Raw genomic sequence first — 20,681 nt, forward strand, 5'->3', positions numbered from 1 at the left:
GGGATTCTGCCTTGGATTTCTGTTGCTTTTTGGAAAGGGCCCTGATCTCTAATTGGTGAATCTCTGCTGCTGGAGTAGAGGAAAGCTTATGCCCCATTCTGTGGCAGCACAGAGTGGAGCTCCAATGCACCTAACCCAGGACCATTCATAACCTGACACTGACTGAGGCTGAATATTCACTGTTGCTCTCGCGGCTTCCACCATACCTTCAGCAGGAATCCATGAAAATGGCTAGAAACTAAGTCTGAAAACCTGTTACATCAAGAACTGCAGATTTGACAGGAAAATGAAGTTGATGAAGCAGGGTATAAGGGACTGTATGGTCTACTAGCAGTCCATGTCCAAATGCAGCAAGATCTGGACAATATCCAGGCTTGGGCTGACAAGTGGCGAGTAACATTCATGCCACACAAGTGCCAGGCAATGACCATCTCCAACAAGAGAGAATCTAACTGTTGCCCTTTGACATTCAATGGCATTACCATTGCTGAATCCCCCACGATAAACATCCTGGGGCTTACCATTGACTAGCCATGTAAATACTGTGGCTACAAGAGCAGGTCAGAGGCTAGGAATCCTGCGGTTAGTAACTCATCTCCAGACTCCCCAAAGCCCATCCACCATCTACAAGGCACAAGTCAGGAGTGTGATGGAATACTCTCCACTTGCCTGGATGAGTGCAGCTTCAACAACACTCAAGAAGCTTGACACCATGCAGGACAAAGCAGCCCACTTGATTGGCATCCCATCCACAAACATTCACTCCTTCCACCACCGAAGCACAGCAGCAGCAGTATGTACCATCTACATGATGCACTGCAGGAATTCACCAAGGCTCCTTAGACAGCACCTTCCAAACCCACAATCACTACCATCTAGAAGGACAAGGGCAGCAGATAGATGGGAACACCACCACCTGGAAGTTCCCCTCCAATCCCACTCACCATCCTGACTTGGAAATATATCACCGTTCCTTTACTGTCATTGGGTCAAAATCCTGGAACTCCCTCCCTAACTGTGGGTGTACCTACACCACATGGACTGCATTGGTTCAAAAAGGCAGCACACCGGCACCTTTGCAAGGCAATTAGGGAGGGCAATAAATGCTGGCCTAGCCAGCGACACCCACATCCCATGAATGAATTTTAAAAAATACTGTTTCTAGTTCTTTTGTTCTAACACACCAAAGATTCCAGATGACTGTGGAGGTAGAGTCCCCAACTGCTCCTTCAAGGCCCATTGGTTTAAAGTAGCAGATTGGGGTGGGGGGGGTGCTAGGTAAAACTCTGAACCTCAGGGTTCCTTCATCTTGAACTTACTTAAGGACTTGGCTTCTGAAGAGCGGCAGTACACCTGATTAATTGGCAGATCAACCAGCAATTTGGGGCTCATCGGGGGCAGTGGGAGCCTAAACCATCAAAATACAGGGACTGTGGATCAGAGGCTGAGACCTAAGCAAGTGCACTCGGCACTTACATGATATGCTGCCCTAATGATTTTTAGGGTCAAGATTTTTCCCGTTTAAAATTGGTAAGTAGTTTTGGAAAGAGTACGATCAAATTAGCTGTAGTAGCAAATAAGATACCAAACCAACACCAACACCCACTGGGGCGACAGTGGCATAGTGGTAATCCAGAGGCCCAGGCTAATGCTCTGGGGAAACGGGTTCTAATCCCATCACGGCTGCTGGTGGAATTTAAAGTCAGTTAATTAATTTGGAAATATGAATTAGGCTCAGTAATGGTGCCCATGAAACCCTTGTTGATTGTCATAAAAACCCATCTGGTTCACTAATGCTCCTTTAGGGGAGGAAATCTGCTGTCCTTACCTGGTCTGGCCTATCTACTCTTCATGTGACTCCAGGCCCACAGCAATGTGGTTGACTCTGAAATGGCTGAGCAAGTCACTCAGTTCAAGCGCAGTTCGGGATGGGCAACAAATGCTGGCCTTGCCACATCCCATGAAAGAATATCTTTTTAAAAACCCAATTTAGCTTTAGGTACTGAGAACTGGACTCAGATTTTTATCCACTGTCATTAATCACTATCTTGTAGGTAATTAATACTGATATCTCATAAAAGCACAGAATAGTTACAGCACAGAAGGAGGCCTTTTAGCCTATTGTGTCTGTACTGGCTCTGCAAGAGCCATTCACCCAACGGCAATCCCCTGTTTATTCCCACGGTCCTGCAAATCTTTGCTCTTCAGATAATGATCCAATTCCCTTTTGAAAGCCACAACTGAATCTGCCTTCACCACACTCTTAGGCAGTGTATTTCAGATCCTAACCACTTGCTGCATAAAAAAAAAGCTTTTCTCTGACACTTCCCTTCCCTTCCTTGACCTCTCTGTCTCAATCTCTGGTGATAGACTGTCCACCAATATCCATTACAAACCCACCGACACCCACAGCTATCTCGACTACAGCTCCTCACACCCCACTTCCTGTAAGGACTCCATCCCATTCTCTCAGTTCCTTCGCCTCCGTCGCATCTGTTCCGATGATGCTACATTCAAAAACAGTTCCTCTGACATGTCCTCCTTCTTCCTTAACCGAGGTTTTCCACCCACGGTCGTTGACAGGGCCCTCAACCGTGTCCGGCCCATCTCCCGCGCATCCGCCCTCACTCCTTCTCCTCCCTCCCAGAAACATGATAGGGTCCCCCTTGTCCTCACTTATCACCCCACCAGCCTCCGCATTCAAAGGATCATCCTCCGCCATTTCCGCCAACTCCAGCATGATGCCACTACCAAACACATCTTCCCTTCACCCCCCTTATCGGCATTCCGTAGGGATCGCTCCCTCCGGGACACCCTGGTCCACTCCTCCATCACCCCCTACTCCTCAACCCCCTCCTATGGCACAACCCCTTGCCCACGCAAAAGATGCAACACCTGCCCCTTCACTTCCTCTCTCCTCACCGTCCAAGGACCCAAACACTCCTTTCAAGTGAAGCAGCATTTCACTTGCATTTCCCCCAACTTAGTCTACTGCATTCGTTGCTCCCAATGTGGTCTCCTCTACATTGGAGAGACCAAACGTAAACTGGGCGACCGCTTTGCAGAACACCTGCGGTCTGTCCGCAAGAATGACCCAAACCTCCCTGTCGCTTGCCATTTTAACACTCCACCCTGCTCTCTTGCCCACATGTCTGTCCTTGGCTTGCTGCATTGTTCCAGTGAAGCCCAACGCAAACTGGAGGAACAACACCTCATCTTCCGACTAGGGACTTTACAGCCTTCCGGACTGAATATTGAATTCAACAACTTTAGGTCGTGAGTCCCCTCCCCCATCCCCACCCCCTTTCTGTTACCCCCTTCTTTTTTTTTTCCCAATAAATTATAAAGATTTTCCTTTTCCCACCTATTTCCATTATATAAAATATAAAAAAAAACCCACTAGAGCTATACCTTGAGTGCCCTACCATCCATTCTTAATTAGCACATTCGTTTAGATAATATCACCAACTTTAACTTTAACACCTATGTGTTCTATTGTACTATTGTTGTTGACATCTTTTGATGATCTGCTTCTATCACTGCTTGTTTGTCGCTACAACCACACCAACCCCCTCCACCTCTCTGTCTCTCTATCTCTCCGCCCCCCACACACACACCTTAAACCAGCTTATATTTCAGCTCTTTCCTGGACTCGAACTCAAGTTCTGTCGAAGGGTCATGAGGACTCGAAACGTCAACTCTTTTCTTCTCCGCCGATGCTGCCAGACTTGCTGAGTTTTTCCAGGTAATTCTGTTTTTGTTTAGGATCCTTAGGTTGGCGAGCGGGGTCCGGGGCCCGCTCACCGATGCGTAAGATGATGTGGGACAATGTCGGGCGGGACTCCCAACGTCACCCCACATCATTTCCGTTTTCAAGTCGGCAGGGGCGCATCCGAATCAGCTGTGCGCTTGCCGGCCTGTCAATGTCCTATTGAGGCCGTTTAAAAAATCATTAACATAATTAAGAGACCTGCCCGTCCAACCTTAGGGTTGCCTGGCAGGCCGGGAGCCCTGGTGGGCTTAAGACAAAGCATGAAACCTCATCCACAGGCGGGATGCGGTTTCATGAGGGTTTTTAAATATTTAGTAAAGGTTTGAGCTAAAGTGATGAACATGACCCAACTCATATGACACTGTCACATGAAAGGACATGTCAAGGAAATTTTCCTACCATTTTTATTGCAAATTTTAAATCATAGCCGATCTCCCCGAGGCAGCACTTAGCCTTAAGGAGATGAGTGTGGACTTGTGCATGCATGCGCGAATGAGCACACTCCCGGTTGATGGAATATCCCCTCGCCCGCACAGGGAGTGCATTGCGCTTCCAGACGGACATCACGCTGGACGGGCCTTAATTAGCCCGCCCACGTAAAATGGCAGCGCCCGCTCCTGCGCTTCCCCCCCCCCAATGGGTGGAAAATTTTTCCCCATGTCACCGCTGATTCTTTCGCCAATCACCTTAAATCTGTCCCTCTGGTTCTCGATCCTTCCACCAAAGGGAACAGTTTCTCCCTATCTACTCTGTCCAAATCTCTCATGATTTTGAATCAAATCTCCTCTCAACCATCTCTTCTCCAAGGAGAACAACCCCAGTTTCTCCAAAAGATGTACATAATTGAGGCATTCAATGGAACCATTCTTGTGAATCTTTTCTGCACTCTCTCTACTGACTTCACATCCTTCCTAAAGTGTCATATCCAGAACTGGATGCAATACTCCAACTGAGGCCAAACCATTGTTTTATACAAGTTTATGATAACTTCCTTGCTTTTGTACTCTATGACCCTATTTAAAAATCTCCGGATCCAGTATGCTTTATTGACCACTCTCTCACCTGCCCTACCACCTTCAATGACTTGTACACATATACCCCCTCTGCTCCAGTACCCTTAGAATTGTACCCTTTATTTTGTATTGCCTCTCCTTGTTCTTCCTACTAAAATGAATCACTTTACAGTTCTCTGCCTTAAATTTCATCTGCCACTTGTTCCCTCCATTCTGCCAAACTGTCTATATGCTCACAGTTCACAACATTTCCAAGTTTTGTATTATCTGCAAATTTTGAAATTGTGCCTTGTGCGCCAAACTCCAGATGATTAATATATGGAATCTGCAATAACCTCACAGGGAACTGAATTACAAATGTAGGTGGCCTAGTTTACAACCAAGTTCACAAGGGGAGGACAATCTTCAGTATTGAATTTTGTAGTTGGAGGTTAGGTCTTAGATTTATTGTATCTTTGTGCTGAGTGGCAGTGAGCGAATTGCATCAATGAAAGAAAGCGGAGAATTAAAACTGACACTGGGAATACACAATATGAGAATTACAGATATGAATGAGATTCCTCAAGCTCAGTATTTCCCACTTAACACACGTGGTGTCACCGATTGCTGTCGACAGCACTGAATAATTAGTTGGGCAAGTTCTGTCGACATTTATCACAAAAAATTTAAACATTTCAAAATATAGAGTTACCAGTTCTTTATGTTCAGCAGTGACAGTTGATGGTAGAGTATCCATGTAGGAATCTTTCAGTGGCGTCCAACCGAGCTGATGGGGCTCCAGGTAAATCATACCACACCTGTTAAAAAGGATGGCACTTTAACACTGGACAACAGTGGCTGCATTCTGTACCAAGTGCTGAGGCCTCGATAATCTCACAGTCCATCATACCTGCTGACAGTCGCTGGAGATGCCTGTTCCAAACCTGCCGGCTCAAATATTAAATTCATTTTGGGACTCATCTGGATAATTTCACCACTCATCAAACACAACTGGAAGACAAATGGCATATAAACAATAGCGATTTGCGCACAGTGTAGGAGAGCATTTCATCATAGGTCTAAATAATAAAGACATCATTAATGAGCGTCCAGCAAATCTTTCAATTGTTCTTCCAGTTGAAAGAATTGAACACTGCCTCTGGACACTGATGTTTTACAATGTCCAAAACTTTAAAAGATCAAATCAAACAGTAAAATGTATCTTCTCCTCCCCCAAGTCTTCCTGCATCACTCAGCGTTTCAGTGAGGAATGTGCTCTGATCTCGGGTTTCGACCAATTCTGTTGCTGAGCTAACTGGGAGGAAATACATAATAATAATCCAGGGTATCTCTCCCTCTCAGCTTCCTGCTTTTTCTTTGAGGGAGCTCCAGAACACTGTTTATTGGTTGTCCCTTATGATATTTACAAGTAGTGTGTATGGAATCAAGCGCATTAAAACCCATTCAACCACCAACCACTGCACTGCTATGTTGTCTAAATACCACAGAGTTAAGTAACATATATAACATCAGAACTAATGATTCAATTCGTGTTGCTCCCTGGTCAAGGTATTAGTAGCAGAAAAATATCAAAATCCTGAAATCCCTTTGTAATTCGCCCCTACTCCTGCTGCAACTTTGGCCTGAGACCACCAGATCCTCAGGTCTTTTCTCGAGCATTTCTGCTGGTATCTTACCAAAGTTGCAGCAGGAAACTGGGAAGTGTTGCATCAGTGTTTCAGGGTAGGTGGAGCACTCCAAAGTTATGGGAAAAAGGAAGATCACCCCCCACTGACTCATTTCAGGATGAAGAAGTAAATTAGTTTTTTTTTTAGCAATCTGATAATCACAGAATTGTTATGGCACAGAAGGAAGCTATTTGGCCCATTGCGTCTGCACCAGCTAAGAGGACCGGCTGGAGAAGTTAAGATTTTGGTCTTGCAGAACATGGGAACATTGCTTGACATCTCGGTTTCACGACAACTCACAAACATTATTTTGTTACAATAGCTCTCATTGTGTGTGGGACAGCTCATAACAGACCATGATTTCAAATCTTAAGTTGGGTAAAACAGTAGTTTTGTTAAATAATAACATACGTTGTGCTGAGCTGTTGGATGTTTAGCAAAGTCGTACAGACTTGCTAGAGAAAGCAAGGACCAAGTGAAATTGAATGAATACAGTGTTACGCTGCTGGAATATTTTATCTCCTCAATTTAGAATGAAGGAATAAAGTCATTTTACCAACTTGAGCCAATATCCTGGTCAGCAGATCTTGGGTAGTCTTGAAAAATATGTACTTGTAAATATATTTATAGCCGAGTTAAAGAGGGAGGAATGTAGTAATTATGGTTTTATTTAGTGTGTAATGTACCTTTAAGAATAATACTTGTTAAGGAAGATCACATGATCTGTAGTAACCAATAGGAGAGTAGCATGGGCTACCTCAGCAGTCAGTGTCGAGATATAGGGCAGAATTTTGACGTCGGCGAGCAGGGGGCGGGGCCCACTCACCGATGCATAAAATGACACCGGATGACATTGGGCGGAACCCCTGAAGTCATCCCAGTCCATTTAAATTTTCAGGAAGGTGGGGGCGCAGCAAAATCAGCTGCAGGCCTGCCAACCTGTCAATGGCCACTTGAGGCCATTGACAGGATCATTGAAACAATTAAAGGACCTGCCCATCCAGCCTTAAGGTTGGCGGGGAGGCCAGGATCCCTAGCAGCAAATAGAGAAAACATGAAACCTCATCCAGCGGCGGGATGAGGTTTCATGCAGGGTTTTAAAAATTGTAATAAAGTTGTTCTGTAAATTGTGAACATGTCCCAACTCATGTGACATTGTCACATGAGGGGACATATAAGGGATTTTTCTTTTCTCTATTTTTAACAGTTTCAAAAGTCAAAGCGATCTCCCTGAGGCTGCACTTAGCCTCAGGGAGATGAGTGCGCTGTTTCCTGCGCACGCGCGAAAGAACGCCCTCTCGATTTTAGGGAATCCCCCCGCCCGCACAGGGAGCGCATAGCGCTTCCCGGCGGACATCACACTGGGTGGCTATTAATTGGCCGGCCCACGTAAAATGGCAGTGCAGCCCGCTTTGCAGGCGGCGATCGGCTCCACACCCGCTGGCGATTGGGTGAGGGCCCTTCCGCCCGACAGGCAGAAAATTCTGCCCATAGAGTTAGAGTTGAAAGTGGACATGTAGTTGCTGCTGAGTATATTGTAAATAGACTTAATGTTTCCACCCAAGAAGTGTCTGCAGATCAACTCTATCACTAGTTGCACAATTTGGCCGCCCTACAACAAGGTGTTTCAGGGAAATGGTGTGGAGTAGGTGGGTGGGGTAATGAGGGAGCCCAGGAAGCCCCAGTAAGGGGCAGGGTTTCTCTTGGGCTCCAAATTCCGTGGAAATCACATGTTTCTTTGAGATTGAAAGAGAATATTCCCAGATGCTCAGTCACTCATTAATTTTTTAGAAATCAACACATCAGGTTCCTGAGGCAACTGGATGGGTTTCTGGCTATTATTTGCACTTAGTGATTGACAATGTTCCACTGGTTTATGGTAGATAATAGAAGTTAATGATACAACCAAATCAGCTTCTTTTACTTCCTGCCTAAAAGGCAGGGCTGGAGAGACTGATATTACACTCCTTCAGAGTTCGAAATATGTCAAAATGACAGCCATCAACTCCATGAAAGGAAAGATGAAGGAGGATGGTAAAATTGCCACTTAGAACATGAATGTGAATAGGCATGTGTTCCACAGAACTGTGGCAGACTCTTTTGGCTTCACCCCTATGGAAAACCTTGATGGGAAGCTTGGGAAAATATTAGGAGTACAGCTTTGAAAGATCCACTGGAAAGCATGGGACTAAACAGAATCCACTCAAGCCCAAACTCCAACTTTGACAATACTACTTTCATGGGACACACACTGGCACCAGTACTGGGACAAGAGGGAGCCTTACAGGAGGGATGGACTGTACCAGAACCAGAATGAGACCAGTGCCCTCAAAGAAGTGGCAAACAGGGCGATGGAAAAGACTTTAAACTAACCAAGACACAGGGAAGGAACTGCAAGAAATGAAACAACATAAACAGAACAGGAAAGGAGGACAAATGTCTAAATAAATGGAGAAAATAAATGGAATTATGGAACCAGGCTGTTAAAAGATGATTAAAAATATGGTGAGGGGAATTGCTATTAAAATTAGTTAAACTGCTTGTATAGCAATGTACACAGTGTCTGTAATAAAACAGGGGAATTGGAGGCAATAATACAAGGAACCAGTGTGGAACGGAATGCTGATATATGGCTACATAGGAATGAAGCTTTGCAGAGTATAAATAAACTTAAGAAGAATCAGAGAGGGTAAAAGGGGATGTGGAGCAGATGTGATTATTAGAAATAGCATAATGGCAGTAGAAGAGAGTGACACAGCCATCAGTAAGACAGAAATAGTGGTCGAGTGGATAGAGATAAAAGATGATAAAGGATCAAACACACGAATTATGGTAGAATACAGACCACCTCATAGTGGAAGGGAAGTGGAGAAAAAATGTGCAGACAAATTAGGGGGCTGAGTAAGAAACATAGGACAAGATTTTTACCTTAATTGGGCAGGTGCGGCAGACAGGCCAATTAACGGCCAGCAGTGTGAATCGCACGCTTAAACGCTCAGCACTGCCTGGGTGCGGGGATGGGGGGGGGGGAGGGCGAGCACAGAAGTCAGCGCACGCGCACAGGAGAGCTGCCTCAGGAAGCTGAAGATTTCTACCACTCAAAATAAAGATCTTAAAATTAAGGCAAATGTCCTCTCGTGTGACTCTGTCACATGAGCAGAGACATGTTAAAAATAAGAATTAAAAACATTACTTTTATTTTTAATTAACATCGGAAACCTCACCCTGCCCGTGGATGAGGCTTCCCCAAAAATCCAAGGGCTTATTCGCCCGCCCGCCAACCATAAGGTTGAACAGGCAGAGAAAAATCAAGTTTAATTAATTTACTAATGGGCTTAACAGCCCTCTTAGTTATCGGCAGGTGCACTGCCGACTCCGGCGCTTGCCTGCCAACCGAAATATTGCGCAAGTGCGCGATGATGCCAGGATGCTCGCCCGACATCTCCCCGCGGTATTTCGTGCTCATATGTGTTGGGCGCATGCCCGCACACCAAGCCCATAGAATTATAATCATGGGGGATTTCAACTACCCCAAAATTAACTGGCTAGAGGAGGTAGGTAAAGAGGATAAGGGAATTGCGTTCCTACAGTGTGTACACAACTCCTTTCTAACCCAGTACATAAGAAGTCCAACAAGGAAGAATCACTACTTTCTAGCAATAATGAATGAAGCAGAGCACATAAGGGGAGTAAAAGAGGGAGAACATCTGGACACAGTGCCCGTAATAAAATACACTTCAAGATAATAACTGTGAGCAAGATAGGCATGTTAAAAACCAGGATAATCAATTGGAGAAAAGCTGATTTTGAGGGACGAAGGATAGAACTTGGGAAAATAGTATGGACAACAATATTGATAAACTGTTTCTGTGCAATTCTATATGATTTCTTCACAATCTCTCAAACTCTTCCAAAAATATCTACCTACTTTCTTGTTGTCATCCAATACAGTATTCATATTTTCAATCCACACAGCATCAACAGGTCCATCAAATACAATCCACTTTCTTGTATTGGTAGCAGAAGTTGCGTGTGCACGGAAGGTTGTGGCGAGAATCCCATCTGTCCACTCATGGCTCACAGGATCAAAGCAACCATACAGCTGGCCCATAGTTACAGCCTTAGGATTTATTATAGCATATTCAACAGCATACTCATTCATCAATTGGGCTTAAAAATAAAGCAAATAAAACAAGTTAGAAGATTCAAAAAGCTTATGTTCATCAGTTTACTGTTTCTATATTTTCTATTTCAACATTCACAACTAAGAATAGAATGTATTTTTACATTCTGGCATAATAACCCAATTCTTTCCTTCTCACGTGAAAATGAAACTAATATTCCAACAGATCTAAACTACACTCAACCTATAGCTCTGAAAGACAATTTTTAAAAATTATTTATTCACAAGGTGTGGGCTTCGCTGGCTCAGCCAGCATTTATTGCACATCCCTAGTTTTCCCTCTGATTCCCATTGACTCCAGTTTTGCTAGGGCTCCTTGATGCCACACTTGTTCAAATGCGGCCTTGATGTCAAGGGCAGTCACTCTCACCTCACCTCGGGAGTTCAGCTCTTTTGTCCATGTTGAACCAAGGCTGTAATGAGGTCAGGAGCTGAGTGGCCCTGGCGGAACCCAGACTGGGTGTCAGTGAGTAGATTATTGCTAAGCAAGTGCCACTTGATAGCACTTTTGATGACCCCTTCCATTACTTTACTGATGATGGAGAGTAGACTGACGGGGCGGTATTTGGCCGGGTTAGATTTGTCCTGCTTTTTGTGTACAGGACATATACCCTGGGCAATTTTCCACATAGGCAGGTAGATGCCAGTGTTGTAGCTGTACTGAAACAGTTTGGCTAGGGATGTGGCAAGTTCTGGAGCACACGTCTTCAGTACTATTGCCAGAATATTGTCAGGGCCCATAGCCTTTGCAGTATCCAGCGCCTTCAGCTGTTTCTTGATATCACGTACAGTGAATCGAATTGGCTGAAGACTGGCATTTGTAATGCTGGGGACCTCCAGAGGAGGCCAAGATGGATCATCCAGTCAGCACTTCTGGCTGAAGATTGTTGCGAGTGCTTCCGCCTTATCTTTTGCAGTGATGTGCTGGCTCCTCCATCATTGAGGGTGGGGGTATTTGTGGAGCGTCCTCCTCCTGTGAGTTGTTTAATTGTCCACCACCATTCACGACTGGATGTGGCAGGACTGCAAAGCTTAAATCTGATCCATTGGTTTGGGATCACTTAGCTCTTGCTGGTAATGCTGTTTAGCACGCAAGTAGTCCTGTGTTATAGCTTCACCAGGTTGACACCTCATTTTTAAGTATGCCTGGTGCTGCTCCTGGCATGTTCTCCTGCACTCTTCATTGAACCAGGGTTGATTCCCTGACTTGATGATAATAGTAGAATGGGAGATTTGCCAGGCCATGAGGTTACAGATTATGTTCGAGTACAATTCTGCTGCTGCTGATGGCCCATAGTGCCTCATGGATGCCCAGTCTTGAGTTGCTAGATCTGTTCAAAATCTATTCCATTTAGCATGGTGGTAGTGCCACAAAACATGATGTGAAGGCGGGACTTTGTCTCCCCAACAACTGTATGGCGGTCACTCCTACCGATACAGTCATGGACAGTTGCATCTGCGGCAGGCAGGGTGGTGATCAAGTATATTTTTCCCTCTTGTTGGTTCTCTCACCACCTGCCACAGACCCAGCTTAGCAGCTATGTCATTTGGGGCTCAGCCAGCTCGGTCAGTAGCGGTGCTACTGAGCCACTCTTGGTGATGGACATTGAAGTTCCCCACCCAGAGTACATTCTGTGCCCTTGCCACCCTCAGTGTTTCCTCCAAGTGGTGTTCAACATGGAGGAGCACTGATTCATCAGCTGAGGGAGGGTGGTACGTAGTAATCAGCTGGAGGTTTCCTTGCCCATGTTTAACCTGATGCCATGAGACTTAATGCGGTCTGGGGTCGATGTTGAGGACTCCCAGAGCAACTCCCTCCCGACTGTATACCACTGTGCCGCCGCCTCTGCTGGGTCTGTCCTGCCGGTGGGATGGTGATGCTAGTGTCTGGGACATTATCTGTAAGGTATGATTCCATGAAGATGACTATGTCAGGCTGTTGCTTGACTAGTCTGTGAAACAGCCCCCAGATATTAATATGGAGGACTTTGCAGGGTCGACAGGGCTGCGATTGCCATTGTCATTTCCTGTACCTAGGTCGATGCCGGGTGGTCCATCCTGTTTCATTCCTTATTTTGTGATTTTGTAGCAGTTTGTTACAATGGAGCGGCTTGCTAGGCCATTTCAGAGTCAACCACATTGCTGTGGGTCTGGAGTCACACAAAGGCCAGGCCAGGTAAGGACAACAGATTTCCTTCCCCAGTGGGCATTAGTAAACCAGATGGGTTTTTACAATAATCGACAATGGTTCCATTGTCATCAAAAGATTTTTAATTCCAGATTTTTACTGAGTTCAAATTCCACCATCTGCTGTGGTGGGATTTCGAACCCAAGTCCCCCAGAGCATTACCCTGGGTCTCTAGGTTACTAGTCCAGCGACAATACCACTGCACCATTGCCTCCTCTAAATTTATATATAAAACACAAATAGCTGTTGGAGAGACGTTCACTGAGTCTTTGGCAAATGAGAGACATGATAGGGAACAATTTTGAATATTGCAACTAGAGTCACTGAACCGACGTAGGACCCCAATATGCATATTTAAGCAGCCTGTCTCAGGAAGGGAGGCTGTTCTCCCACTTACCCACCTACATAAAAACTGTAATCTGTTATATACTGCTGTTACAATTCAGTCCATTGTGATTATAATCAAATCACAGAATGACAATTGGTTCATCTAATCTGCACTGGCATTTTTCTCCATATAAGGATTTTACAGCCCTGCCGCAGTGTGTCTCCCCTCGGCGGATGCAGCGAGCTATTTAAACCTCCATTCAATTCGACAGGATCCTTATTATCCCACTAGACAGGAGGGGCCATTAAATCCTGGCCTTAATCTATTCTCCTGCATTTTTCCGCATACCCCTACATCTGACAGATTGCACAAAAAACGTCTTTACGTTTCCTTATTCAAATCGACTTTAGCATACACAAATATGAATCTGTTTGTGGAAATCACCAAGCCTTGAAATTATACCTAAGCATACAGAAGTTTACATCCAGAATTAATCCCATTTCCCACACTCTTCCCGTAACCCTGTGTCCTCCTCTGCTTTTAATATTTAACCAATTTTCCCTTAAAAATACACTGGCCGGGACTTTCTGGCCCTGTTGCGGGTGGGACCCGCCAGGGGCGAGGCAGCACCCCAGCCAGAATTCCACTGACTTGCGGCGGGACCGGAAGATCCTGGCAGAGGGCGGGTGCGTGCATGAAGCATGCCCGTGGAAAGCTGTTAAATGCCCCTATAACAGTCAGTAAAAAAGCATTTTCCTAGCCGTTTTCACATTTCAATATTCACACAAACACATTCGTCATCTGAACTTCCTCTTTCCATTATTTTAACAGAAGCTGTAGCCCATTTACTTTACCAGAGCACTACCTCTGCTAAAACTAGCAGAGGAATTTGAATAAACACATTAAGTAACAACTTAATTTCAAGACATGAAAAATAATCCTATATTGAAATCAATAGGATTAATATAGATTACCTGATGATAACTATATAATACAAACAATATTTGCATGTTACATTAGATTTGCTGTTATATTATTGTAGGTACTTTGTTTGCTGACATAATCTGTACCATAATTAGTGATAGTGGGAGTTGGTGGCATAGTGATAATGTCTTGAGGCGCAGGATAAAGCTCTGGGGACGCAGATTCAAGTCCCACTACAGTAGCTAATGGAATTTAAATTCAATTACTAAATCTGGAATTGAAAGCTAGTCTCAGTAATGGTGACCATGAAATTATCACCAATTGTCCTAAAAACCTATCTGGTTCATTAATGTGCTTTAGGGAATTAAAACTGCCTTCCTTAATCTGCTCTGGCCTACATGTGACTCCAGACCAATGGCCTAGAAAAACTACTCAGCTCAAGGGCAATTAGGGATGGGGCAACAAATGCTGGCCTTACCAGTGACACCCACATCCCATGAAAGAATTTTTAAAAATAGCAATACCAGGAGACAGAAGAGTGGGTTACATACAGAAGTATTTGAACCTGCAAATGTCCTAACCATTCCCTTGCACCCACCTCCTCCCACCTCTCCTTAGCTAGCATTGACAGTAACACGTAGTGTCAGAGAGTGCTGAGCAAAATAGAACCTTTAAGAGTGATTCTAATATTCTTCACCCCTATCGCTAGTGTTAGAGTACCAGTGAGGATACCAACATGTGCCAAATGGTAGCTGGAAAACTCCAAGAACTTTGTTACACACATTTGTTACAATTACTGTAAGTAATTGTACTTTTATCCAAAGAAATTGAAAGTTTCTTGTCATGTAAAATTGGCTGAAACCAAGAACATTTTACAAACAACTGTCATATAAGGAAACGCACAATATTAGTTGTGTAACTGTTAGCAGGATATATATTTATCTAATTCTGCAAACATGCAACGACTAATTTGCTACATAAATATCTGATAAATTGTTACCTGCATACAAATCACCAAGTGCTGCCGCCAACACTTTGAAGGCACAGGTTTTACCACCCAAAGGATCACCAACAATCATAAATCCATGACGCACTAGCATCATCTCATAAATCTGATGGAGCAAAGTATAAATTAACAGAACACTTCATTTCAGTCACTAGGTTAAGTCTCTTACTGAAACATTGTTTTCAGGAAAATAGGAGGCAAAAACAAGTAGTAAGACAGATGCTATTTATATAAATGCTCAGCAAATCATAGTTTAACTTGAAAAAATATACTTGTAATACAATTATCATCCCTCACATTGTAAAAGTTAGGGATGAAATCTTTCAGGCACTATCGTTTCATGGGCTGATGCAACATTAACCTATCCCATAGTTAAAGAAACATTAGGGTTGTTTAATTCTGCAAATATATCTGAACCTTGTTTTCATGTTTTTGCTTTCAGACAGAGCTGTTCACTCTCCTGCCATTAACACTCACTCTGGACCAATACTTTGTTTCTTTACTACAACCTTCACACTTCCTTTGCCCTTTGTTCTGTGACATCTTTGTTATTTAATCTCTCCCGCCCTCTACCTTATCCCAGACCATCCCTTTGTCCTACCTCCCCTGTCTCCCTTTCAACAGCATAAAACCCATCATATTTCTACCTCCCTTCAGTTCCAAAGAAGTCATTTAATTCGAAACACTGGCCAGAAATTCTTAGATCGGTGGACAGGCGTGATTGGCGGGTCCGGGATTGGCCGGGGAATGGACCACCAACCTCTGCCTCTGACCGCAATTTCAGGCTGGCTGGCCACTTAACAGCCAGCCAGTGTGAAAGGTGTGCTGAGAATCTCAGCGCTGCCGGGGGTGAGGGCGGGAGGAGGGTGGGCACTGGCGTCAGCGCTGCCGGGGGTGAGGACGAGAGGAGGGCAGGCACTGACATCAGCGCTGCCGGGGGTGAGGACGAGAGGAGGGCAGGCACTGACATCAGCGCTGCCGGGGGTGAGGGCGGGAGGAGGGTGGGCACTGACCTCAACGCTGCCGGGGGTGGGGGGGGAGGAGGGCGGGCACTGGCGTCAGCGCTGCCGGGGGTGAGGGCGGGAGGAGGGCAGGCACTGACATCAGCGCTGCCGGGGGTGAGGGCGGGAGGAGGGTGGGCACTGACATCAGCGCTGCCGGGGGTGAGGGGGGAGGAGGGTGGGCACTGACCTCAACGCTGCCGGGGGTGGGGGGAAGGAGGGTGGGCACTGACATCAGCGCTGCTGGGGGTGAGGGGGGAGGAGGGTGGGCCCTGACATCAGCGCTGCCGGGGGTGAGCACTGACAGAAAGCTCCCTGAAGGCAGAGAGCTGCCTCAGGGAGCTGAAGACCTGAAAAGCATTAAATAAAGTTTCTAAAATCAGGGAAAAAAATGCGCAAGCGTCACTATCGGTCACCTGAACATATACATGATAAAAATGCCGACCATAGATTTTTCTTTCTTCTTTCATTTAATAACGGAAAACCTCATCCCGCCCGTGGATGAGGTTTCATGAAAAATGCAAGGTCCACCTGGCTGATTCGCCCGCCGGCCAACTGTAAGGCTGGATGGACCACAAAAAATCAGAGACAATTGCACCTTTAATTTCCTTAATTGACCTAATTGTCAGTGGGCGCAATTTTGACTTCTGCACGCGCCCAAAATATTGCACGAACACTTGGGACGCTTGCCTGACATCATCTCACACAATTTCACGTCCAGTCGGGTTGGGTGCCCGCCCGCCGACCTAAATATTCTGCCCATTAACTCTTGTTTCTACTGCCTGACCTGCTGAGTTTTTCCAGCACTTTCTGTTTTTATTTCAGATCTCCAGCATCTGCATTATTTTACGTTTATGAAAAGGGAAGAACTATTTTCTCGTTTGAAAGTGTTTGGGGAGGGTAACAATTGGAAAGGGAGATAATGATCATTAAAAATCGGCAAATACTAACTTCTCCCCCCTGAAAAGGACAGACCAACAGATGGATCACCAGCTTAAAACAACTTCAAGTTACCTGAATAATCTTCTCAATAAACCATGGAACAGGCTGCAGCTTCATCTTCTTGATGTTGGTCCTGAGTGCAACGAGGAAAACCTCACGTTCCGGTGCAGGTAGCTCCACACCAGGGAACAAGTCGGATATAATTCCCTGGAGCAACGAGACACAGAGATTGCATTTTAACAGTGGATGACAAGATTTTTTTACATTGTAACTCTGCATGCTGATCCTGAGATGCTACCAAAGTTTTGACCTGAATGCCTAGATCTGGGCTAAAAGCTGAAAATGCAGATAACGCAAAGGTAGTCAATAAATACTCGAAAACAAAAGTTACTTTGCCTTTGAGTTTCAACCAAATTGTTCTCTTTACAGTTGGTGGCTGACATTATCAATTTTTGTTTCATATTTCCAACACTTGAGGTTTTTACAGAATTGTTACGGACCAGAAGGAGGCCATTCGGCCCATTGTGTCTGCAGCAGCTCTCCGAATGAGCATTATGACTCAGTGCCATTCTTCTGCCTTTTCCCCGTAACCCTGCACATTGCTTTTGTTTAAATAATCATCTAATGCCCTCTTGAATGCCTTGATTGAACATGCCTCCACCACACTTCCAGACAGTGCATTCCATGCCTGAATCACTCGCTGTGTAAAAAAGGTTCCTCTCACATCACATTTGCTTCTTTTGCAAATCACTTTAAATCTGTGTCCTCTCGTTCTCGATCCTTTTACTATCTACTCTGTCCAGCCCCCTCATGATTTTGAACACCTCTATCAAATCTCCTCTTAGCCTTCTTCTCTCCAAGGAAAACAGTCCCAACCTCTCCAATCTATCTTCATAACTGAAGTTTCTCATCTCTGGAACCATTTTTGTAAACCTCTTCTGCACCCTCTCCAATAAGATCACATCCTTCCTAAAGTGTGGCGCGCAGAACTATACACAATATTCCAGCTGTGGTCTCACTAGTGTCCTATCCAAGTTCAGCATAATCTCCTTGCTCTTGTATTCTCTGCCCCTATTAATAAAGCCTAGGATACTGTATGCTTTACTAACTGCTCTCTCCTCATGTCCTGCTACCTTTAATGTCTTATGCACATATACGCCCAGGTCCCTCTGCTCCGCACACCCTTTAGAGTTGTACCTCTTATTTTATATTGTCTCTTCCATGGCTTCCTACCAAAATGAATCACCTCACACTTCTCTGCATTGAACTTCATCTGCCATCTATCTGCCCACTCCACCAACTTGTCTATGTCCTTTTGAAGTGCTACACTATCCTCCTCACAGTTTACTTTTTACGTAAACCTGAACATTGTATATTGCCACTTCAAAACGGTGCAAATCTCATTTATCTGCACCATTTTCATTATATGCTAAATAATCATTTACACAGAGTTTTGCTCACAATTAGTAAGCTGGCATGCCAGACTCAATCTCTCTCAGAGATCTTGTTTTAAGCAAGGTTCTCTTCTTCAAATATACCTGAAATAGAGGGACATCCTGGGCCAAAAACTTGGCTAAGTTCACATCAAGCAGGGCTCGTAACAGCAGTACACTCTCATTTTCTTTTGGGAAATTCAGCTTCAGGTTTCCAGCTGCAGTCAGGACTGACTTTACTGCACGCATACCATAATCATAGTGATGCTGTGATGATAACTGTTCAGAACACAGTCGGTAGGTAGCTACAATCTTCTGGGAAAGACTGGGAGAGGCATGGAGAAGGGTGTGGGGGAAACAGGTGAAGAGAAGAGTGTAACAATAAAAAGCACTTGTGCTGTAAATTTTCCTCTATTTTGTCTAAAACAATTATTTCAGGCTATAATGTACAGAATTAGCAGTGAGCTGAAGAGACACAACGGACTCATTACTACCTTCTCAAGGGCAATTAGGGAGGGGCTATAAATGCTGTTGTATCCAACAACCCACACATCCCACAAATTAACAAAAGGCAATCCATTGGACAAGAGAGTTACACCACATTAATGATTTAATGCGACAGATCCAGCATTTACCACTACATGGTAGGCTTACGTACTCTGAAGTTTACTTTTAAGTTGTATTGCCAGTGTCTCCGTGAACCAGAAATAAACTGTGTTCCAAGGGAAAAAGCACTTGTAGATGGGAATATCAGCTTCAGGTTTCTGGTAATGGTCATGACTGACAAATTGGCCACTGTGGACATGCAACACCATTAACCAGTGGCACCATGGGCTGAATTTTATGGGGGGGAGGGGGGTGTGGAGGGTGGGTGCAGAAGGAGAGGGAGTGTATTGCTTGCCCCACCTCTGCCCGCCCCCAGAAAATAAGTTGGTGCTGCACCAACCAACACTCAACAAGGCTGAATCTCAGCAATAATACAGGGGTGGACTTCAGCAGGTGAAGGTTGGATTTTTGACCCTCAGTGGCAGGAAGTCTGGCCCTTAATAGTAGTCCCAGTCTCAGAGCTCAGCAGTGGGTGCTGCTGGGACTGCAAGGAGGCAAGTGATGGACAGCATTCTCCTGCATGCGTGAAGGGGCCTTCAGACTTAACTAAGAGAGGTTCTTACTACACCTATGCTAACCTACACATCTCTCTCTTTGATCCTGCAGGAGGAGAACATCAGGATCATGGAGCCTGGTGATTTAGCGGTATGCCTCATGGCTTACAGGGAAGTGAGAAGAAGAAGAAGAAGATAGCAGCAGAAGCGCCTGGCTTGGCAAAGGGAGGAGCACTTCCCCCAAGCTGAAGATCCACTGTGGGCCGTCACTTGTAGGTGCCTCTCTAGACCCAGGGTCTATAGACGGCACCTGTCATTCCTGCAGATGACCAAGAACCAATGTCGCCTAAGACTGTACATGTCCAGGGAATTGGTCGGTCACATCTGCCACCTGCTGCAAGATTTGGCGCCTTGGGGACATGGAGGGTATCCACTGCCAGAGGCCATGAAAGTGACCACGGTGCTTAATTTCTATGCCAGTGGCTCCTTCCAGGGCTCCACAGGTGATCTTTGCGGGATCTCACAAGCCTCCACACACAAGTGTATCTAGGAGGACATGAATGCCATATTCACAAAGGCACAGGACTTTGTACATTCTGCCTGGGATCAGGAAAGCCAGGAAGCAAGAGTGCTGGGATTTGTGAAGATCTCTGATTTTCCACAAGTGTAAGCTGCCATCGACTGTACTCACTTGACACTCAGAGCTCCATAGCAACAAGGAGTCAACTACATCAACCACAAGGGCTTCCACTCGCTGAATGTTCAGCTGGTGTGCGACCACAGACCTGCAGGTCTGTGCAAGATTCCCAGGGAGCGTCCACGACTCCTGCATCCTTTGCAGGTCTCAGATCCCTGACGTCTTCCAGGGTCTAGTGTTGGCTCCTCGGGGATAAGGGCCACCAACAGAGGGCGTTGGTGATGCCTGTGCAGAGGCCTCAGACTGCAGCAGAGCGACGGTATAACGAGGCTCATGCTGCAACCCAGACTTGGTGAAGCCATCTATAGGCATCTTGAAAATGAGGTTCCAGTGCCTCAACAGGTCCAGTGGAGTACTACAACCCAGTCCCCAGAGGGTGTTGTGCACATCATCGTCACTTGCTGCACGCTCCACAACCTGGCGCTGC

General features: G+C 45.3%; 1 protein-coding gene across 1 annotated transcript in view; it reads right to left on the reverse strand.

Moving 5' to 3' along the window:
• The window catches only part of dnah3 (dynein axonemal heavy chain 3), a 170,740-nt gene that overhangs the window by 47,683 nt on the left and 102,376 nt on the right, over nt 1–20,681 (reverse strand). The window contains exons 32-37 of the mRNA XM_041206203.1: nt 18,563–18,782; nt 17,097–17,231; nt 15,076–15,187; nt 10,381–10,622; nt 5,675–5,775; nt 5,477–5,582 (exon numbers count right to left, since the gene is read on the reverse strand). Of these exons, the coding sequence (XP_041062137.1) occupies nt 5,477–5,582; nt 5,675–5,775; nt 10,381–10,622; nt 15,076–15,187; nt 17,097–17,231; nt 18,563–18,782 (916 nt within the window). The remainder of the gene's footprint in view (nt 1–5,476; nt 5,583–5,674; nt 5,776–10,380; nt 10,623–15,075; nt 15,188–17,096; nt 17,232–18,562; nt 18,783–20,681) is intronic.

This window comes from Carcharodon carcharias, chromosome 15 (assembly GCF_017639515.1).
Source record: "Carcharodon carcharias isolate sCarCar2 chromosome 15, sCarCar2.pri, whole genome shotgun sequence".
Classification (NCBI taxonomy): domain Eukaryota; kingdom Metazoa; phylum Chordata; class Chondrichthyes; order Lamniformes; family Lamnidae; genus Carcharodon; species Carcharodon carcharias.